Source organism: Nycticebus coucang, chromosome 22 (assembly GCF_027406575.1).
Source record: "Nycticebus coucang isolate mNycCou1 chromosome 22, mNycCou1.pri, whole genome shotgun sequence".
NCBI lineage: Eukaryota > Metazoa > Chordata > Mammalia > Primates > Lorisidae > Nycticebus > Nycticebus coucang.
In genome coordinates, this window is record NC_069801.1 from 35,999,758 (window position 1) to 36,024,584 (window position 24,827).

Below are 24,827 nucleotides of genomic sequence, written 5' to 3' on the forward strand. Positions count from 1 at the left end.
CAAAAATACAAAAAACCCTAAAAGTCACATAGATTCACAAAAGATTCTGAATAGCCAAAGCAATCCTGACCAAAAAGAACAAAGTTGGAGGAATCACGCTACAGGATTTCGAAAAATGTTACAGCACCATCCTAATCAAAACAGCACAATACTGTATAAAAAAACAGACACATCAACCAATAAAATAGAATAGAGAACCCAGAAATAAACTCACGGATTTGAGATCAACTGATTTTCAGCAAAGGGGCCAAGAACACACAATGGGGAAAGGACAGTCTCTACAATAAGTAATGCTGGGAAACTGGACAACCACATACAAAGGAATGAAAATGAACCTTTATCTCATACACAAGAATCAACTCAAAAATGGATCAAAGTCTTACATGTAAGACCTGAAACTTTAAAACTACTACAAGAACATGGGAAAAACTCCTTGACATTGGTTTAGGCAGTGATTTCTTGGACATGACCCCCAAAACAAAGGCAGTGAAAAGTTTGATAACTTAAAAGCTTCTACATAACAAAAGAAACAATAGAGTGATAAGATAACCCACAGATTGGGAGAAAATATATACATATCAGCCATCAGATAAGGGAATAGTATTCAAAACATATCAGGTACTCAATATTCAAAGTACTCAATAGCAAGAAAACAACCATAAGGCCAGGCAAAGTGGCTCATGCCTGTAATCCTAGTACTCTGGGTTGGGGTGGACTGCTTGAGTTCAGAAGTTCGAGACCAGCCTGAGTAAGAGTGAGATCCCCATGTCTAAAAATAGCAAGGCATTGTGGCAGCACCTGTAATCCCAGCTACTACGGATGCTGCCACAACAGGATTGCTTGAATCCAAGAGTTTGAGGTTGCTGTGAGCTATGATGCCATAGCACTTTACTGAAGGCAACAAAGTGAAGCTCTGTCACAAAAAACAAAAAACAGAAAACAAAAATTTAAAAAAACTTACCATATTTAGGAATGGAGCTGGGCACAGTGGGTCACAGCTATAATCCCAGCACTTTGGGAAGCTGAGTAGGGAGGACTGTTTGAGGGAAGAAGTTTGAGATCAGCCTGGGAAACATAGGAAGCCCTTCTTTCTACAAAAATAAGGAAAAATTTTTCTGGGCACAACGGCAAGTGCCTGTAATCCCAGCTACTTGAGGAGCCAAGGCAGGAAGATCAGTTGAACCCAGCAGTTTGAGACTGCAGTGAGCTATCATCCTGCCTCTGTACTCCAACCTGGGCAATAGGCAAGATCCTATCTCAAAAAAATTAAAAATAATAAAAAGAATGGGAAAAGGACCCAAACAGACCTTCTCAAAAGAAGACAAATGGCCAACAGATATATGAAATCTCTAGTAGTTAGAGAAATGCAAATTAAAAGCACATCGAAGTATTGCCTCACACCTGTTATTAACAAAAAAATGAAAAATAAGCGTCCATGAGGATATGGAGAAAAGGAAACCCTTACACACTGTTCATGATATTTCAAATTAATACAGCCATTTGGAAAACAGGATGGAGGTTCCTCACGAAACTAAAAACAGAATTACCATATGATCCAGCAATCTTACTACTGGATATATACCCAAAGAAATTTTAAAAAGCATGTTGAAGAGATAGCTGTACTTACACGTTCATTACAGCATTATTCACAATAGCCAAGTATATAGAAATAACCTTAACCTAAGTATCCATCAATGGATAGACAGATGAAAAGATGTAGAGTGCATGCGCACACACACATACACATACATACATACATACACACACACACAGTGGAATACAGCCTTAAAATACCAAAAGAACCCCAGGAAATTCTATCATTTGTGGCAAAATGAGTACCTAAACCATTAACCCTTAACCATTATGTTAAGGGAAATAAGCCAGACAGAGAAAGATACTGTATAATCTCACTTATATACGCAATCTAAAAAAGCCAAACTCGAAGTAAGAATGTGGAATGATGGTTACCAGAAGCAAGGTGGTGAAAAAAAGGAAATATTGGTCAATGGATACATAGTACAAAGTTTCAGTGAGAGAGGAAGGAATAGGTTAACTACTGTTAATAATAATGTATTATATATTTCAAAATAGCTTAAAGAGGGTTTTAAATGCTCCCATCACAAAGAAATGATAAATATTTCAGGTGACAAATATTCCAATAAGCCTGATTTAATCATTCCACAGTGTACATAATGTATTGAAACACCACACTAAACCCATAGGTATGTAAAATGTATAAAATTGTCAATAAAAAAAAAACCTAAAGAATACTCAATAGTAATTAAGAAAGGCGATGGCTTTGATATGAGGCTCTGTATTCCCACATGGATTCACAACTTTAGCTATTATAATTAATAGAATTTTTAAAAATCTTGGAACTAGATATTTTTTCATGAATACTTCAGCTCATTTCAATTTAGAAAGTAAAGGGCACTCTTTTTTTACATACTTTGATCACTCAATGGTACAGTATATATTTTTACTTGTAGGTGCACTGATTCTGTTACTAATATGCAGTAAGTAGTGTAATTAAGTAAAGATAGTGCATCTAAGCACCCCAAAGTGTATTTGGATAACTTATTACTGCAGCCATAAACCCAAATTCTGGCAAAGAAAATATTACTGAATCTAATCAGGAGGCTCCAGTCACCCTGTGAAAAGTCCTTTCTGGAGTTTCCTTTTACTCCATGTCAAAATCATACCCATTCAAGTTTCACTTCTAGTAGGGCAGTATAATGCTACTATAGACCAACTTTCTGGTGATAACAACTACAAATTATTTTGCTGGGGAAAAGTCAAAACTCGGGAAAACTAGCATCTTACTGGACTGTTTGTTTACAGCTTTGCCCCAAGGTTGGGCAGTAGATGTAGAGTATGGAAAAGCTAAAGCTGACATTCTGTCAGAAGGAACTGGGGAAAAGTAAACAGTCAGCCACCAGAGAGAAAACAGAATCCCATAGGAGATAAAGTTGAAAGCTATTTCATAATCCTGAGTATGAAACACCACAGAAGTATCAGGCTGACCCATGAACCAGGTATACATAGATGTGCATCAAAGCAGAGGCTTAAAGAATCAAACCGAAATTGGAACCACTGTCCACAGAAGGTAAAAGGGAGAGCTTACACTTTGACAGAGTTAACTGACAGCTAAAATTAAAATATCAATATTCTATAGAAAATTATTAGAGAACCAAGAGTCTATGAAAATTTAACATTCATAACGTTCAGGATATAAGCCAAACTTACCTGACATATAAGTAACATGAAAATGTAGCCGATTCTCAGGAGAAAAGGCAAACTATAGATGCCCATTCCAAGAATAATGAACTGTTAGAAATATGAGATAAGGACTTTTTAAATTAAGGATTTTAATTATGCTCAGTGAAATTAAAAAAACCCTTGAGTGAAAACATAATGGAAGAAATTTCAGTAGATACATACGGGAACAAAATCAAAATTTTAGAACCCAAAAATACAGCAGCCAAACAAAACCCCCAGGATATCAATAGATAGGCTTAATATTAGAATGGAGATGAAAGAGGAAAGAATTAATGAACACAAGACAGATCAATATCCAATCTAGAGAACAAGAACGCTCTGGGACAATCTCAAAAGGTTCCTAATATATATCTGTAATTTCCAGAAAGAGAGAAACCAGCAGAAAAAAATATGGAAAAAGTGACTACTAAAACTTGGACAATTTAATGAAAGACAAATTTACAAATTCAAGAAATTCAGTGAACCCCAATAAAGATAAACTGAAAGAAAAAACATACTTTGGTACATCATAATCAAACTCTTGATAATAAAAACAAAAAATAGTCAAACAAAAGCAATGTATCAATCCAGGGCATCGAATGGGAAATGAGTGTGGGTTTCTCATCAGAAATGATGGAGGTCATAAGACAGTGAATATCTTCAAAGTGCTAAAAGCAAAAGTACTGTCAACCTAGAATGTATATCTAATGAAAGTATTCTTCAAGAATGAAGGTAAAATAAAGAAATTTTCAGAAAAAGAAAAACTAAGTATTGCCAGGTGACCTGTATTATAAGAAGGTTTTTTAGGCAGAAGGGAAATTACTATATAGCAGAGAAAAAACTTGGACCTTAAGAAATAACTTAAAGCACCAGAAATAGTACACATTCAAGTAAATATAAAAGACTACTGTATTCTTCTTAAGTTTTAAAAAATCACACGACTGTTTAAAGCAAAATTTACAATACTGTCTTATGAGATTTACAACATATACTATATAATACATATTAAAACTATGAGGAATAGTGAAGCAAGGGGCAAATATGCCTTCCCTCACTATAAGGTCAGGAGAGTTCTAGATTTTATATGAAGTGGTACAACAATAGCTCTCAGTAGACTGTAAAAGGTTAGGGAATGTATCCTGAAGTCTCTAGATATAAGTAAAGAGAATGGCTAAAAAGCTAATAGGCAAATTAAAATGGAATATTAAAGTATATACAAATAATCTAAAAGAGGATAGGAAGAGCAGAAGAGATGAACTAAAACACAGAGGTCAAACAAAACAAAATGCAGACCTAAATCAACCATATTAATGATTTCATTAAATAATAATGTAAATGATCCAATAAAATGGCAGAGATTATCACAGAGGCAAGACTTAGCTAAATGCAGCTTATAAGAGCCACAACTTCAAATATATAGATAGGGAGGAAAAAGAAAAGAAAGGGACAGGAAAACTGTCTCTATTTACAGATGATATAATTGTTTATACATATATAAAATCTTAAGGCATCTTCAAACAACTATTAGAATTAGCAAGACTATAGGATACAATGTTGATACACAAAAAATTAATTATACTTTTATATACTAGCACAAGCAATATATACAAAATGTTATTCAGAGTAAGGTGATAAAATATTGTGTAGTCCCACCCCATACCATCTAGTATGCAAATCATCCCTTTGTCCATCATATCTCTGCTGTACACACTAACCAACCTGTTAGCCTTCTTGGTTAACAGATCAACTGTCGTGGCATCATTCTATTTTATTATTACTTATTGTTGTTAATATCTTATTGTACCTAATTTATACGTTACAGTTTATCACAGGTGTGTATGTACAGAGAAAAAAACATAGTATATACAGGGTTCAGTACTATATGGTTTCAGGCATCCACTATGACTTTTGGAATGTCTTTCCCCACCTTAGGTAAGGACAGACTCCTAAACCATTTCCCCCCAAACTTGTGTTTAATAAAATGACACTTCATAACTTTATAATTTAGCTTTGCTCATAATTTTACTGTGTTTGTATACAATAAAACCATAATCTAAATGGAGAACATTATATCCTTACATATTGCTAAAATACAGCACAACCTAATGTTTTGAAGTTTTTTTTAGAATTTCCATTTCCTACCACTGGCAGCCCCTTTCCTCACCCCCAGCTTTAAAATGTTGAAATTTTACATTTCAGATAGGTACATTATTTCAGACCCAGAACTCTTTCAAAATATCTTACTTTATGCTAAACACAGTAAACATCTGACCTCACTACCCATAAGCAACAGTCTCACACAGCTTATTCAATTTATTCTGTGCCAAATATGTCACTTATATTTTTTAACTCCGATTGTGGCACTTAAGCAAACACTAAGCAGTGACCAGGAACAGATTGTTTTCCATTCCATGAGACAATACAATATGAAAGATATACCTTCAGTCCACTGATTTAAGAGCAACAGTTGTGCCCAAACACACCTAACAAACAAATACATAAACCAATAAAGTTATCTTTTAAGGATTTCCTAGGTTGGGAATCCAATTTAAGAAATAGATCAACTGCTATGAAAATCCAGGAGATTGTGAAGGAAAAAAAAAAAAAAAACAAGAGGAACACAAAAGGTCTGAAAATAAATTCCACCAAGAGAAAAAAAAAACACTGTCAGAACCCTCCCATTTCCCCACTGCATTCATTTCTAAACCTTTGAAGGTTGCTTAATGCAAGTATCTTTAACTCCCTGCCAGAGGGTTTTTCTGGCTGGGAAACATCAGAAGTGCTAAAAAGCTAATCTCCCTAGAAGCATTAATCAATGAGGGGAAAGAGTTGATGGATAAATATCCCATTCACGGCCCATAAATTCTAAACTGCCTTCCACAGTCCCTAGTGGGATTGAGTAGTAGGTGCTCATTGGTAACTGATTTGACAATGTGCCCTTTGTTGACTTCCTTCCCTGCCCCGATTCATTGCTCTACTTTCCAAGAATCACCCCTTCAATAAACTGTGTTCAATCCCTTATCTACTTCTGTGGAAACACAAACTATGGCAGACCTCTTTTCTCAAAAGGAAAAATCTCCTAGCACAGATAAAAAAAATCTTCTTTTAACATAACAGTTATCGGCTCAGTGCCTGTAGCACAGTGGTTACAGCACCAGCCACATATACCAAGGGTGGCAGGTTCTAACTCAGCCCAGGCCAGCTAAACAACTGTAACAATGACAACAAAAAATAGCTGGGCATTGTGGGGGATACCTGTAGTCCCAGCTACTTGGGAGACTGAGGCAAGAAAATTGCTTAAGCCCAAGAGTTTCAAGGTTCCTCTGAGATGTGACGCCACGGCACTCTATCGAGGGTGACATAGTGAGTCTCTGTCTCAAAAAAATAAAAATAAAAAAAGAACAGTTCTCCAACTTTTTGGTCTCAAGACCCCTATACACCATTTAAAAATATTGAGAATCCCAAAGAGCTCCTATTTATATATTTACCTATTAGAAATTAAAGCTGAGATTTCATTTTTATTAATTTAGAACCAATAATAAACACATTAACATAAATATTTTGTACAAAAAATATATTCTCCAAAACAAAAAAAAGCTAGTGAGAAGAATGGCACTAATTTTATCTATTTTTTAAATAATTTAATATTGGCTTTATAGAAAATAGCTGGGTTACTGTAACCACCCCTGCATTCAAACTATGGAAAAATCACAGGTCGTACAGCCTCTAGAAAATTTACAAAATAATGAATAAAAAAGTCAAATAACATCTTAGTTTTTTTTGGGGGGGGGGGCGGGGTGGGTGGTGGTGGTGGTGGTTGTTTTGAGATAGAGTCCTGCTCTATCTCCCCAGCTAGACTGCAATGGCATCATTACGGCTCACAGCAACCTTAAACTCCTGGGTTCAAGTAATGTTACTGGGTTCACGCTCCTGAGTAGCTAGGACCACAGGCACATACCACTATAGCTGGCTAATTTTTTTCTGTATTTTGAGATCATCCTTGCTCTTGCTTAGGATGGTCTTGAACTCCCAGACTCAAGCAATCCTCCTGCCTTGGCCTCCCAGAGTGCTAGGGTTTCAGGTGTGAGACATCATACCCAGCCTCTTAGTATCATTATGAACATATTTTTGGCATCATGTACTCCCTGAAACAGCCTTACACATTGAGAACCACTGCTTTAGCATAGTATATTCCTATAAGCAAAGAATAACATAGGAAAATAGCCAAGACACAAGATTTAAGATGGGGAGAGGGGAATCAAAGAATGAACAGGAAATATGATTATGTGATTATCAAAATGATAAAAGATAAAACTACACTGATAATTCGGAGCACTCATTGTTTCAAGGCATTTCTTTAACAAAAAATTACTTAAGACCTAAGGTTTCCTCTTCTCTTACACACCAGTTCCCCTGGAATAGTTTTAATAGCTTGCCAGTCTTCAAAACACTCTACAGATAATATCCAACTAACTTTGCTTTTTTTCTATCCTAAGCAGCTTCCAGTGGACAGAGTACTTACATAAATAAGTAATATATCTTTTGGCTGAAATGAACAAGCAAGGCCAAATAAAAAAGCAAAATGCAAAAACAGTTCAAAAAGAATATTTGTTAATTACAATAAAAACAATACTAACAAGGATTGGGAAAATAAAAAATAAGAAATTACTGTCTATCCTGGACTTCAGGCTCAGGCATACTGACCTGTCAGGAGGTACTCTTTTTTTACCAGCAGGTTTTCACATTCCAATCCTACTTATCTATTTCTGTTCATCCATCAGGCCCTTCCACAGAACATCACTTCTTCAAAGGACCTTTTCTGACTTCTACAGTAAGTATGCCATAAAGGCCCATGGTTTTCAAGACCCTTATGGTGACCACATAATTCATCATCCAAATGCTATTTTGAGAATGAACAGAGAACTAGTAGTTACAAGACAATAAGCAACACTAGAAATACACATTCATCCTACTTATCAGTTTATCTTCCCTGCTTCAGTAAGAGCCTCGTGAGGAGAGAATGTGAGTCTGTATTGTATTACAACCATTAAAATACTTTGATTTTTTTTACATAAAATTCTGATGTTTACACATGAACAAAAGAATCACAGATTTCAGAAATTTGATAAGGAACTTTTAGGAATGTCAATGTATTTGTCTAAATTTAAAGATCCTTTTAACTTTAAAAAGTTTTCAACTTATGGGTCATGTCTATTTTTCTGACTATTTGACTGTTCAAGGCATTTCCTTAGATAAACCCAATGGTTACTTGATATATAACCTCTAACCTAATAAAAATGCTATATAACCTCTTGCTCCCCTCCCAGTACTCTCTCAACGAAAAATACAGACACATCAATTTAAAAGCACAGGAAATTTTGCTTCCTTTACAATGTTAAATAGTATCTGTCCCCCCAATTACATGTACTTTGCTGGCTTCCTTTTACAGCTTCCTCTCCTATAATTACAACCAATATACAGCTCAGGCTAAAATAAGTATCAATATTACTAACTGAAAATCCTGGTACTGTTATGAATATTGTGTGGAACCATACCACAAAGGGAAATTTTTGATGTTTTTACATCTTAAACTTAAAAAGAAGATAAAAAAAACAGAAGCAGTAGAAAATGAATATGAAAGTATATGTCCAATATGTATATTCAAGAACACACTATTCTAACATGAATCCTGTATTTCTTCAGACTTCTACTAAAGTAGAAGAGACAATATTGTCAATAAATAAAACTGACGATATAGTCTTAAAAAAAGAGAAGTTTCTCAAAAATAAAGAGGAATTGCTCTAAAAACTATACAATAAGGTAACAAAATAAAATACAGGCTTAATAAATGCATAACTGACAACCCCATTCCAGATTCCAAAAATAAATGAAGTTGTAGGAACTTCAGAAGAAGAGAGCAAATGGTAGAGAAGACCACGATTCTTCAGCCCTTCAAACTATATATCCTTTCCAAGTTGCTTAATGATGCTATGGATTAAAAAAAAAAAAAATGTGTATTTTTCTCCATAAAATTCTAGCAATCAATAACCAAATGCTTCATACTTCACATTTTCATACAATGTCCAAATGCTAACTTTGTTTTAAAGGGCAAAGGCAGGAGGGCAGAAAATGACATTCATTCCCTCTCAAACGACTACATTTCTAAGCTTACCAACATTTCAGCCTTAAAACTCTAGTTCTGTTACTGAAAGACTGTGTTAACAATATTAAACTTCAATTTCTTACACTTTGGTTTATGTAAAGTCAAAAATTGTTCTAGTCTAAGAGTTCATTCTCACACTTGATGAAGATACCTTGATAACTGGACTTAATAAATTCTGTCTGCTGGCTCCCATAAATCTTTCTGGCTAAATCTCATTAGTGCCATATATCACAGAGTCACATGATCCCAACATGACCCCAGTATGAAGTTCTTATCTTCAAGGCTCAAAAGTTTTATCCCTTTAACAAGAATGAGAATAGAACAAGTTCATTTGACCACACATTTTACTCAGTTTCCTTCATATCATTCTATTCTCTTTTCCCCAATTTATTCTGCAAACGTACTGATATCCATTATGTGGTGCGAAAATCATAACACTGGAGATACAAACATTAAGTATTTTCTCTGCCCTTATGGGGATCACAGTCCAATAGAGGTGGCAAGTATGAAAACCACTAATTTCTATAAAATATGAAGAATTCTACAAAAGAGCTTTATAAAAATTCTACAAGCGTGTAAACAAAAAAGGGAGGAAACACTTCACAAAGTGGTTAACATCCAAAATAGGTTCATGAATGTCTTAAAGAACAGTAGGATAGGATGGGTGTGTGCTTGTGTATTTTAGTTGAGATGCTGGCAATGTAGAAAGTGTGAGGATAGCTGAAGGGTAAGGCTAATGTCTGTTTGGCAGCCTAAATGTTGACTAAAACACTACTAAATTGCATAATTTAGGGTATCAACTATAGCTCCTTTGTTCATTCATTCTTGCAAATTAATTTTAACCACGAATTCACAAGTAAGAATTACCTTACAAACAATACACACACAACTTAAGAGATTTTAGTGTACAAAGTGACTACTATACGCATGTAAGCAGGAAAGGGCATTTTGAGAACAATGAAGAAAATTCGATGTAACCAGACTAATCATCTGCTATGGAAAAGGAATAGTTGTGGTATAAAAAATTAGTCCTCAACATTGAGTACTAAAAAAGAGTACTAAATTAAAACTCACAGTGAGCTAGATTCAGTCTCAGACAATGGCTATACCCTAATTATGACAAAACCTTTTCCTTAATTCCTAAACTGCTCACCTCACTCAAGATCAAATAAGACAATGGGTCTAAAAATGTTTTGAAAAATGTAAAATGCTACACAAAGAAAATCCTACCTTCATTATGATTATACTTGCCATTAAAATGAATTTTATAATCTATATTTCTGACATATTCATACCAACTTTATTATAAAAAGCTCTTACCCGTTCTACAGATCGCGCCCTCTTCTTTGGCCGAGTAGGCAGCGCATCTTCCTTCGGATTGGTGTCTATTGCCCAATAGGACCCCTAAAGGTAAAGAAGTAAGTTTCTATTAGCAGAATATTATAGTAATCCTATTAACATTAAAATGGATTTTTATAATCATCTGCTCCAAAAGCAAACATTTTGCAAATATAACAAACAGAATAAGAAAAAAGACTAGTTTTGAACTGAGAAAAGTAAAGTTGATATGAGGGGAAAAAATCCACTTATAACTAGATTAATGAGAAAACCCAAGTTCAAGAACTTCTGTCACAGCCAATTTAAAAGAAAAATAACCAATTACATTTTTAATAGATAGTAATTCTCAATTAAATCCATGTACCTACATCATGAAACTTTAAAAGAATTTTATGCTAAGGATACTGTAGTTTCTCTGCCCTGGGACCTCATTGCTTGAACACATTATATATAATAGGTGCATCCTGAGAAGCAATGATCTGTACATAAATCTTGTACTGTTTACTGTCACAATTTAACTATTCTCTTTTATTTTTTGATACAAGTTCTCATATCATTCATTCAAAAATACATATTAAACACCTATAGTGTTCCAGGCATTCAGAAACAATGACTTGAAAAAAAATGTTTTTCACAAACATAGATCATATACTTTGTACATATCATACAGATGAGAAAACCGAAGCTCAGAAAGATGAAGTGGTTTGTCCTACCAAGGATATGAGAGCCAGGACCTGAACCAAAAGGTCTTAATTCTTATCTCCATCTCCCTCAATTACCCTACCTCTCTCTAAAAACATACACATTTGGGAGAGAACAGCGAAAATGGAATTTGAGAAAGAGGAAGAGGGAAAAGAGGGAGATATGCATTTCAGAAACAGAAATACAATCTCCAATCAAACAGAGCTTCTCCAAGACACACTGTAATGAATCTATCCTAAGTCAAGACAAAAGAGAAAATTCTACAAGCAGCCAGGAGTAAGTGCCAGTTGAACTACAGGGGCAGATCCATTAGGGTAACAGCAGACTTTTCAGCTGAAACTTTGCAAACCAGAAGAGAATGGCCGTCTATCTTTAACCTTCTTAAACAAAATAATATTCAGCCCAGAATTCTGTATCCTGCTAAACCAAGCTTCAAAATTGGAGAAATCAAATCTTTTGCTGATATGCAAACATTCAAATTCACCACAGAGATACCAGCTCTACAGGAAACACCAACTCTCAATACTGTCCATCACAATGGACTGCGAGCCAAGTAAACACCCAGAAACTAAAGGTCAAAACAGCTTCCATAATGGCCCAAAGGATAAAACTATGCAACGGACATTCACAGAATAAGATGAATAGAACTCCGCCAACTTATCAAACCTCTCAATAAATGTTAATGGCTTGAATGCCCCACTGAAGAGGCACAGGCTGGCTGATGGGATAAAAAAAGCACAAGCCATGCATATACTGCCTCAAAGAAATGCATGTAACCGTGGAAGACAAATCAAGATTCAGGCTTAAGGGATGGAAAACAATATTTCAGGCAAATGTAAGTCACAAGAAAGGAGGGGCTGCAATCTTATTTTCATATACAAGTGGATTTAAAGCAACTAAAATTAAGAAAGACAAAGATGGTCACCATTACATACTGCTCATGGAAACAACACAAAAAGAGAATATTTCAATTCTAAGTATTTATGCACCCAACTTAAATGCTCCCAGATTTATGAAATAGACACTGATTAATCTGAGCAATATGATATCCCATAACACTATAATAACCGAGGACATTAACACCCCTCTGACAAAACTGGAAAGATCCTCTAAACAAAAACTAAACAAAAATACAAAAGACTTAAATGTGACCGTAGAACAAATGGGCTTAATGGCCATATACAGAACACACCATCCCAAAGCTAAGGAATATACATTCTTCTCGTCGGCCCATAAAACATACTCCAATATAGATCATATCCTAGTATACAAATCAAACCTTAACAAAATTAAAAGAATTAAAATTATACCTTGTATATTTTCAGACAACAAGGCAATAATGGTAGAACTCAATGTACATCCCCACACAAAGACTTGTACATCCCCACTCACTTACACTGAGTGATGGTTGGGTCAAGGAAGAGAGATAAAGGTGGAAATTGTTAAATTCCTCAAACATAACAACAATGAAGCTACAAATTACCAAAACTTGTAGAATACTATAAAAGCAGTCTTAACAGGGAAATTTATTGCAATAGATGCCTACATTTGAAAAACAGAAAGAGAGCATATCAACAAACTAATGAATCATCTTAAGGAAATGGAAAAAGAACAATCTAAACCCAAACCTAGCACAAGAGAAGAAATAACCAAAATTAAATCAGAGATTAATGAAATTGAAAACAAAAGAATCATTCAGAAAATTAATGAAACAAAAAGTTGATTTTTCTTTAAATATAAATAAAATCAATAGACCTTTGGTCAGATTAACTAGAAACAGAAAAGTTAAATCTCTTATGACCTCAATTAGAAATGATAAAGGAGAAATAATAATAATAACAGATATCACAAGAGATCATCTCTAAGTACTACAAGAAATGCCCAGAAATTTGACAATGTGGAGAAAATGGATCAACATCCACAATCACACACTTTCCCTAGACTTAACCAAGAAGAAATAGATCTCTTGAACAGACCAATATAAAGCACTGAGATCACAGGAACAATAAAACAATCTTCCAACAAAAAAAAAAAAAGTGTTTGTGCAGATGGCTTCACTCCAGAATTCTATCAAACCTTCAAAGAGCTTATACCCATACTGCAGAAATTATTCCAAAAAACAGAAAAAGAAGGAATCTTCCCCAATATGTTTTATGAAGAAAACCACCCTGATACTAAAACCAGAAAAAGTCCCAACTTCTGTAGAACTACAGACCAATTTCACTAATTAATATAGATGCAGAAATACTCAAAAAAATCTTAGCCAATAGGTTATAGTTACACCTTAAAAAAGTAGAAAAAGCCTACTTATGATCAAGTAGGCTTCATCCCAGGGATGCAAGGCTGTTTTACCATAAGCAAATCCATAAATATAATTCACCAATATCAACAGAAACAAAAACAAAGACCATATTATCCTCTTAATAGATGCAAAAAAAGCATTTGATAAAATTCAGCATCTTTTTCTAATAAAAACACTCAAGAACATAAGCACAGGTGGCACATTTCGTAAACTGATTGAAGTCATCTTCAACAAACCAACAACTAACATCCTACTCAATGGAGTAAAATTGAAAGCTTTTCCACTTAGAACTGGAATCAGACAAGGATGTCCTCTATCGCCACCATTACACAACATAGTACTGGAAGTTCTGGCCAATGCAATCAGGCAAGAGAAGGATAAAAAGGACATCCAACTGGGAACAGAGGAAGTCAAACTCTCACTCTTTGCTGATGACCTACTTCCCCTACAAGGGTGCCATGGTGCTCTCCTGCCAGGTATAAAACTGTATATATTCTCTACCTGCAATTCTGAGCTACCAGCAGTCCCCTCCACTCTTACTCTCAGGTCTACAGGCCTGTCCCCCAGAAGTCCAGATTCTTGGGTGGTTTCTCAAGAGGTGTAGACAGGGCCTGGACTCCTGCTGGCCAGTGCTGATTCTACAGCATGGGAGTGAGGAGAGGACGGTTGGCTGAGAGGGAACCACACAAAGAGCAGCGGTGCCCTGCGGTGCAGAGCAGCAGCTGTTTCTGACAACAATGGGCTTACCCCTGGATATTCCGGAGTCATACCCCGTCGCTCTGGGAAACCAGAGGAGGCTGAACATCTTCTCAGGTGGCAACCACCGGCAGAACACATCTGGGACGGAAACACAGGCCCCGAGAGTAAAGAGTTTGCCTGAGGCAGTACCAGCCTGGGTGGAATGCGGGGACTAGAAAATGCATGCGCACTGCCGGCAGACTCCCAGGGCAGGGCTAACCCAGAGGACCACTTTACTGAGCCCAAGATGCACCCGGGCCCCAGGGGATCATCAGCCTAGACAAAGTAGGACAGGAGGCTAGAATTGACAGCTAACCATGCTGTGAATACAAACTACACCTGAAAAGCAGCACAGACAGGGCCTGAGGCACAGGTTCTGAGAACTCAAAACAGCTTCTCTTCTGCAGGAGAATTTAGCCAGGACAGAAACAAATTCCGCAAAGTTGTTCTGTTCTGTCAGTAACATCAATCAGGAGCACGGCTGGAAATGAGTGTACAGCCCCAGCCTCAATCAAGCACCCAAGGTTATCAGGCCTCACCTCTCCCTCCTGGATAATGGCAGAAAGCAGCAGCCTGGCTGAGGAGACACAGATCTACTTGTGATTCAGGCAAGTGCAAACCCCCTCCAATCGCTCATTGGAGGCAAGTGGGTCACAGCCCTGCGGGGTTATCAGTGACTGGGTGTGACAGAGGTGCAAGGTGGGAAAGGAGGCATCAACCTTCCCAGAATAATCTCTTTGCTGGGTGGGTCCTCCTGACCTCACGGAGCACCATAGCAAGTCATAGTTCAGTTGTCAGCAGACCTCTGCCATCTAGTTGCCAGAGACCTTTTAAACTATCCAACCTGAGACAGGTGCTGACTGAGACAATTGATTTGGACCTTTTGAATTGAGCCAATTGCCCGATGACTATCCAAGTGGTGCCCCAGGTGTGTGGTTGTAGGAAGGTTTGATTTTCCTTTTCCAATTGTTGCCTGTGGGGGGCGGGGTGACTTAATTGCTAGTATTTCTCCACAGCTCAGACTTCAACCTGGACTAACTGTTTCACTAGGGTTGGACAGAGACCAGCTGAAAACAAAACAGAGCCACTTAGCCCCACCACACCAAGCAGGTCCCAACTTTCTCACGCTGAAGCACTGTACGGGTCCTCGGCAAAGCTCCAGGGGAAAAGGTACAGACACCAGTCCCAGCTTTTGGGCAAAGGAATGGATAACCAATACGCCTAGAGCCCCGAACCCAACTTATTTTATCCACACATCTAGTCAAACGGTGTAAATAATCATGGGGCAGATTCAGCAGAAAAACTCTGTAACATGATAAAACAGAGTAGCTCCACCCCCGCAAGGAAAGATATGGCAGATATACCTTAAGATCCCATTCATAAACAGCTGGCCAAGATGTCAGAAATGGAATTCAGAATTTGAATTGCAAACAAGATTAATAGAATGGAGGAAAACTTGGAATTAAAAATTCAAGGAGTAATTCGAAAGTTGGAATTAGAAATCTGACGAGCAATTCAAAAGTTGCGGCAAGAATTCAACAAATTTAAAAACAAAACCACGAAAGATTTTGACACACTGAAGCAAGAATTTGCAGCCATCAAAGATCTGAAAAATACAGTAGAATTCATCAGTAACAGAGTGGAGCAAGCAGAAAAAATGATTTCTGACATTAAAGATAAAGTTTTGAATGCTCCCAAACTCTCAAAGAGGAAGAGAAATGGAGAGCAAAAACGGATCATTCTCTCAGACACCTCTACGTTAATTCAAAGCACGCTAATATCTGCCTAATTGAAATCCCTGAAACTAATGAAGTGACTTTGCAAGGCACAGAGGCTCTTCTCCATGAAATTATGAAAGAGAATTTTCCAGACATGCCAAGAGATTCTGAAATTCAGATAGCAGACAGTTTCAGAACACCAGCACGATTCAACCCAAATAAGACATCCCCCAGACACATCATAATTAACTTCACTAAAATTAACATTAAGGAGAAAATACTGAAAGCAGCCAGACGCAAGAAATCCATTACCTACAAGGGGAAGACTATTAGAATGACTGCAGATCTCTCTGCTGAAACTTTTCAAGCCAGAAGAGGGTGGTCATCGACTTTTAATTTCCTAAAACAAAATAACTTTCAACCCAGGATCCTGTATCCAGCTAAACTGAGTTTCATTTATGATGGAGAAATTAAATACGTTAATGACAATCACATGTTGACGAAATTTGCCATAACCAAACCAGCTCCTCAGGATATTCTCAGACCTGTCCTCCACAATGACCAGCCCTGACCTCAACCACAAAAGTAAACTCGCTCAGAAAATTTGATCAAACTCCAACTTTCACAGTGGCAAAAGGATTAAAAATGTCCACTGGACTTTCAAAAAACTTGATAACCAAAATTTTACCAGACTTATCAATATTCTCCATTAATGTGAATGGCTTAAACTGTCCCTCTAAAGAGGCACAGGTTGGCTGACTGGATACAAAAACTCAGGCCAGATATCTCCTGCATACAAAAATTTCATCTTACTTTAACGATAAATATAGACTCAGGGTGAAAGGATGGTCGTCCATATTTTAGGCAAATGGAAATCAGAAAACAGCAGGTTTTGCAATTCTATTTGCAGATACAATACGCTTTAAACCAAAAAAAAATAAGTAAGGATAAGAATGGTCACTTCGTCTTTGTTAAGGGTAATACTCATCATGATGAGATTTCAATTATTAATATTTATGCACCCAAAGACAATGCACCTCAATTTATAAGAGAAACTCTAACAGACATGAGCAACTTAATTTCCTCCAGGTCCATAAAATAGTCGGGACATTTTAACAATCCTTTGGCAGTGTTGGATAGATCCTCCAATAAGAAGCTGAGCAAAGAAATATTAGATTTAAACCTACCCATCCAACATTTTGATTTAGCAGACATCTACAGTATATTCATCCCAACAAAACAGAATAAACATACTTCTCATCAGCCACAGAACATACTAAAAAAAAGATCACATCTTAGGTCACAAGTCTAACCTCAGTAAATTTAAAGGAATAGAAATTATTCCTTGTATCTTCTCACATCTTGCACCATGGAATAAAAGTTGAATTCAGTAACAACAGGAATCTACATACTCATATAAAAACATGCAAGTTAAATAACCTTATGCTGAATGATAGGTGGGTCACAGATGAAATTAAAAAGGAAATTGCAAAATTCTTGGAACAAAACAACAAGGAAGACACAAATTATCAGAACATCTGGGATACTGCAAAGGCAGGCCTAAGAGGGAAAGTTATAGCACTGCAAGCCTTCCTCAAGAGAACTAAAAGAGAGGAAGTTACAACTTAATGGGACATCTCAAGCAAATGGAAAAGGAAGAATATTCCAAACCCAAATCCAGTAGAAGAAAAGAAATAACCAAAATTAGAGCAGAATTAAATGAAATTGAAAACAAAAGGTCAATACAACACATAAACCTTTGACTAACCTAACCAGGAAAAAAAGAGTAAAATCTCAATCAGAAATGACAAAGACAAAATAACAACAGACTTCTCAGAAATTCAAAAAATCCTTAATGAATATCACAAGAAACTTTATTCTCAGAAATAAGAAAATCTGAAGGACAGTGACCAATGCTTGGAAGCACATCACCTTCCAAGACTTAGCCAGAACCAAGTGGAAATGTTGAACAGGCCTATATCCAGTTCTGAAATAGCATCAACGATATAAAATCTCCCTAAAAAGAAAAGCCAGGGACCAAATGGCTTCACGTCAGAATTCTACCAAACCTTTAAAGAGGAACTAGAACCTATATTACTCAACCTGTTTCAAAATATAGAAAAAGAAGGAATACTACCCAACATGTTCTATGAAGCAAACATCACCCTGATCCCCAAATCAGGAAAACACGCAACAAGAAAATTGTCACCAATATCACTAATGAATACAGATGCAAAAATTTCAGCAAGATCCTAACAAACAGAATCCAGCAACACATCAAACAAATTATACATCATGACCAAGTCGGTTTTATCCCAGGGTCTCAAGGCTGGTTTAATATACGTAAATCTATAAATATAATTCAGCAGATAAACACATTAAAAAACAAAGACCATATGTTTCTCTCCATTGACACAGAAAAAGCTTTTGATAATATCCAGCATCCTTTCATGATCAGAACACTTAAGAAAATTGGTATAGAAGGGACAATTTTTAAACTGATAGAGGCTATCTACGGCAAACCCACAGCCAATATCGTATTGAATAGAGTTAAATTAAAATCATTTCACTCAGATCAGGAACCAGGTTAGGTTGCCCACTGTCTCCATTGCCCTTTTAACATTGTAAAGGAAGTTTTAGCCACCGCAATTAGGGAAGAAAAGGCAATCAAGGGTATCCATATAGGGTTAGAAGAGATCAAACTTTCGCTCTTAGTAGATGATATGATTGTATATCTGGAAAACAGCAGGGATTCTACAACAAAATTATTAGAAGTGATCAAGGAATACAGCAGCTTCTCAGGTTACAAAATCAACATTTGTAAATCAGTACCCTTTATATATACCAACAATAGTCAAGCTGAAAAAAAACAGTTAATGACTCTATTCCATTCACACTAATGCCAAATAACATGAAATATTTGGGAGTTTATCTAACAAAGGATGTAAAAGATCTCTATAAAGAGAACTATGAAACTCTTAGAAAAGAAATAGATGAAAATGTTAACAAATGGAAAAACATAACATTCTTCTCATGGCAGGGAAGAATCAACATTGTTAAACTGTCCATACTACCCAAAGCAATATACAATTTAATGCAATCCCTATTACAGCTCCACTGTCATACTTTAAAGATCTTGAAAAAAATACTACTTCGTTTTATATGGAATAAGAAAAAACCTCGAATAGCCAAGACATTATTCAGAAATAAAAATAAAGCAGGAGGAATCATGCTACCAGACCTCAGACTATACTATAAATGGATAGTGATCAAAACAGCATGGTACTGGCACAAAAACAGAGAGGTAGATGTATGGAACAAAATAGAGAAACAAGAGATGAATCCAGCTACTTACCGTTATTTGATCTTTGACAACCCAATTAAAAACATTGAGTGGGGAAAAGATTCCCTATTTAACAAATGGTACTCGGTGAACTAACTGGATGGCAACCTGTAGAAGACGGAAACTGGACCCACACCTCTCACCATTAACTAAGATAGACTCTCACCAGATTAAAGATTTAAACTTAAGACATGAAACTATAAAAATACTAGAAGAAAGTGCAGGAAAAACTCTTGAGGAAATCGGCCTGGGAGAATATGACCCCCTACCACCCCCAGCTCCAAAAATACACTACTGGGACCTGATCAAACTAAAAAGCTTCTGCACAGCCAAGAACACAGTAAGTAAAGCAATCAAACAGCCCTCAGAATGGGAGAAGATATTTGCAGGTTATGTCTCCAACAAAGGTTTAATAACCAGAATCCACAGAGAACTCAAACGTATAAGCAAGAAAAGAATAAGTGATCCCACCGCAGGCGGACCAAGGGAGTTGAAGAGAAACTTCTCTGAAGAAGACAGGCACACGGCGTACAGACATACCAAAAAATGCTCATCATCCTTAATCATCAGAGAAATGCAAATCAAAACTACTCTAAGATATCATCTAACTCCAGAAAGGTTAGCCCATATCACAAAATCCCAAGACCAGAGAGGTTGGCGTGGAAGTGGAGAAAAGGGAACACGTCTACACTGCTGGTGGGAATGCAAATTAATACACTCCTTTTGGAAAGATGTTTGGAGAACACTTAGAGATCTAAAAGTAGATCTGCCATTCAATCCTATAATTCCTTTACTAGGTAATACCCAGAAGACCAAAAATCACATTATAACAAAGATATTTCTATCAGAATGTTTATTCCAGCCCAAGTGCCCATCGATCTACAAATGGATTAAAAAATTGTAGCATATGTACACCATGGAATATTATGCAGCCTCAAAGAAAGATGGAGACTTTACCTCTTTCATGTTTACATGGATTGAGCTGGAAAATATTCTTCTTAGTCAAGTATCTCAAGAATGGAAGAAAAAGTATCCAATGTACTCAGCCCTACTATGAAACTAATTTATGGCTTTCACATGAAAGCTATAACCCAGTTATAACCTAAGAATATGGGGGAGGGGAAGAGGGAGAGGAGGGGAGTTGGGAGGAGGGGGGGATGGGCAGGATGGGCAGAGGTGATTGGTGGGATCACACCTACAGTGCATCTTACAAGGGCAAATGTGAAACTTAGTAAATGTAGAATATAAATGTCTTAACACAATAACTAAGAAAATGCCAGGAAGGCTATGTTAACCAGTGTGATAAAAAATATGTCAAATGGTATATAAAACCAGTGTATGATGCCCCATGATCGCATTAATGTACACAGCTATGATTTAATAAAAAAGTAACTAAATAAAAAATAATAAAAATCAAAAAATAAATAAAATAAAAATGAACTTTACATAAGCATATTTAAACAAATATTAACATATACCTTTCCTATTACCTTCTTTAAAGATGACATAATATTTTAGGCAACACAGTGAGAAAATCAAAAGTAATCGTGATAGAGGGCAGAGCATGATGGCGGACAGGACGGACGTGTAGCCCACCTCTCCCAAGCCATCAGGTGAGAGGAAAGGCAGTCTGGACGTTCCCTGTGTGTGGATTACTGGAGTGGACAGACAGCTGGAGACGCCCAGCGAACTGGCGGATTGCTATATATGAGGGGTAATTTAAAATCACAGACTCTGTTGTAGAGATTCTTCCCTGCTCGGCAGTGCGGACCAGCAGGCCCCTACCCTACGGAGGTCAGGAGGTCAGCAGCTTGTAAATGCTGACAAAACCCAATTGACAAATAATTATTCCTGAACTGAGGGAGGCATCCGAAAGGAGAGCCACTCAAAACCCCAGGGAGCTGGGCAAACTGTTGGACAATTGAAGGGAAGGGATCCTGCCCGGGAAACACATTTTGAACTACCCAAAAGGGCGGGCACCTTTACCCCAGGCGTTGGAGGGGGCTGGCGGTTTAGGCTGTGCGGCGAACTGCGGGGGGAGCCCATCCAAAAGGGAAATTCTGAACCATAAAACGCAGAATAAGTCCCCCAAATGCTCCAACCACGGGACCCGGCTTTGGCTGCTGAGGCCGCAAATTTGGCTTCAGCCCCGGGAGCCAGCTAATGCAGATAAAACTGCAAGCCCCGCCAACAACCACGCTAAGTCAGCACCACTCCCCCTACAGCCGATTGCAGTCGCCAGTTTGCAGGAGAACCTGGGTACAGAGTGGAAAGACTTGAGAAGCGTGGACACCTGCACTGAGTGGGAAGGTTGGTCGCCAGTGCTGTCTGGAAAAGAACAGCCAAGTTTACACAATTCTTAGGCGACAAACTTTTGCACAAATTCCAAAAAGGCGATCGGCCATGGTTACCATGGTAACAGTATAAACTGTAAATCAGGTATAAGCCTCGGAACCACTCACAGCGCCACCTGGTGTACAGAAAGTATACCGCGGTATAAATATATTCCTACGAAAGTTGATCTCTACAGCAGACATATAGATATATATAGGTATATTTCTACATGGAAGAATATTTTTGTACTTGGTGCCTTTTTTTTTTGGTTTGTTTTGGTTTGTGGGTGTTTTTTTTTGTTTTCATGGCGTTTTTTGTTTGTTTTTGTCTGTTTTTTCCTCACCATTTTCTTAGAGGAGATTTCGATAATTTTTTATTATTACCTTTTATATAAACATATTTTTTATTTCTACGTCCTCTAATTTTAATTTCTTCTTTCTTCTCATTTAACATTCCTACTAACACCACTTTTTTCTCTCTTTCTTTTCCTTTCTTTCAATAATTTTACGATCATCACCATTTTTATTGCAGTTGTTCTTATATTGCTGTTGTCAAGGCTGTTAACCTGTATGTCTATGTATTTCCATCTGTCTCTGTATCTATGGGCCCGTGTGCCTAGTAACCTTTGTATCTGTTTACTTGTTCATTTGGTCTCAATGAGCTTGGTGTTACAACCTGCAACTCTGAGCTCCTAACATTCCCCTCCACTCTCACTCCGTGATCTGGAGACCTGCCCCCTCAGGACTCCAGATTCTTGGGTCAACTCTCGAGAGGTGCAGATAGGACCTGGACTGCAGCTGGCCAGTGCTGACTCTGTAGCAAAGGAGTGAGAAGACGACAGTCGGCTGAGAGGGAATTACACTGGAGCGGTGGTGCCCCGAGATGCAGAGCAACAGCCGTCTCCAGCAATAACAAGGCCCACCCCCAGATATCACATAGCCTCTCCTCCTATATTCCTGGGCAACCAGATGAGGCCGAGCATCTTCTCAAATGGCAACCACCATGGAACAGACCTGGGACTGAAACACAGGGCCAGTGAGTAAAGGGTTTGCCTGAGGCAGCACTGACCTGGGTGGAACACGGGGATTAGAAAACACACCCGCAGAGCTGGGAAACTCCCAAAGTGGGGCTGATCCAAAGGACCGCTTGACTGAGGCTAAGATGCACCTGGCCCTCAGGGGATCACCAGTCTATAGACAAAGGAGGCCAAGAGGCTACAGCCGACAAGGGATCGGGCTGCGAATACAAACCCACAGGACTAAAGACAGAGCCTCAGGCACAGGTTCTGGGAACTCAAATCAGCCTCTGCTCTGCAGAAGAATCTAGCAGGGTCAGAAACAAACTCCCACAGGGTTTTTCCGTTCACCCAGTAACATAAATTAAGGGTGGGGCTGGAACTGAGTGAACACCTCCAGCCTCCATCAAGTACCTGAGGTTGAGAGGCCACACCACCCCCTGCTGGATAAAGACAGACAGTAGTGGCCTAGACGAGCAGACACAGACTACGCTGTGACTTAGGCAGGTGCAAACCCCTGAAGTATCTTCTTACTGCAGACAACTGACTGGGTCACAGCCCTGTGGGGCTAGCAGCAACTGGGTGTGACAGAGCTGCAAGGTGGAGAAGGAGGCATCAATCATCCCAGACTAATCTATTTACTGGGTGGCTCTTCCTGACTCCACGCAGCACTGGAGCAAGCCATATTAGAGCAGTCACCAGACACCTGTGATCTAGGTCCCAGGGACCTCTTGAACTCTCCCACCCGAGGCAGCTGCTGACTGACACAAATGATTTGGAACTTTTGAACTGAGCCACTCACCTGGGGACTATCCAGGTGGTGCCCTGGGTGAGTGGTTGTAGGAAGGTTTGATTTTCCTTTTCCATTTGTTGCCTGTGGTTGGTGGGGTGACTTAATTGCTGGTATTTCTCCACAGCTGAGACTTCAACCCAGAGTAACTGTTTCACTAGGGTCACACAGAAACCAGCGGAAAACATGAGAGAACCACTTAGACCCTCTACACCAAACAGGGCCCCAGTTTCTCAGGCCACAGCACTCTACGGGTCCTCGACAAAACACCAGGGGAGAAATCAAAGGGAGTAAAACAATCATGGGGCGGAATCAGCGGGAAAACTCTGGTAACATGAATAACCAGAATAGATCAACCTCCCCAAAGAAAGATACGGCAAATGTAATTGAAGATCCCATTCACAAACAACTGGCTGAGATGTCAGAAATCGAATTCAGAATTTGAATGGCAAACAAGATTAACAAAATGGAATCAGGAATTCGTGGAGAAATTCAAAAACTGTCTCAAGAATTTAACGAATTTAAAGACAAAACCACCAAAGACTTAGACACACTGAAGCAAGAATTTGCAGCCCTGAAATACATGAAAAATACAGTAGAATGCCTTAGCAACAGAAAGGACCAAGCAGAAGAAAGGATCTCCAACATCAAAGATAAAGCCTTTGAATGCTCCCAAACTCTCAAAGAGGAAGAGAAATGGAGAGCAAAAAAGGATCACTCTCTCAGAAAGCTCTGAGATAACTCGAAGAAGGCAAATACCCGACTCATAGGAATTCCTGAAACAGATGAAGTGGCCTCACTGGGCGCAGAGGCCCTTCTGCATGAAATTATGAAAGAGAATTTTCCAGACATGCCTAGAGAACCTGAAATTGAGATAGCAGATAGCTTCAGAACCCCAGCACAACTCAATCCCAATAAAACATCCCCAGGCATATCATAATTAACTTCACTAAAGTTAATATAAAGGAGAAAATTCTCACAGCGGCCAGGCAAAAGAAAACTATTACCTTCAAAGGGAAGAACATTTTTCTGACTGCAGATCTCTCTGCTGAAACTTTTCAAGCCAGAAGAAGGTGGTCATCAACATTTAATCTCCTCAAGCAAAATAACTTTCAACCCCGGATCC

General features: G+C 37.9%; 1 protein-coding gene across 6 annotated transcripts in view; it reads right to left on the reverse strand.

Annotated features, from left to right (window-relative positions):
• The window catches only part of FOXJ3 (forkhead box J3), a 174,665-nt gene that overhangs the window by 55,628 nt on the left and 94,210 nt on the right, over nt 1-24,827 (reverse strand). For all 6 annotated transcript variants that reach the window (XM_053576413.1, XM_053576410.1, XM_053576412.1 and 3 more), the window contains one exon: nt 10,742-10,825. In XM_053576413.1, the coding sequence (XP_053432388.1) occupies nt 10,742-10,825 (84 nt within the window). The remainder of the gene's footprint in view (nt 1-10,741; nt 10,826-24,827) is intronic.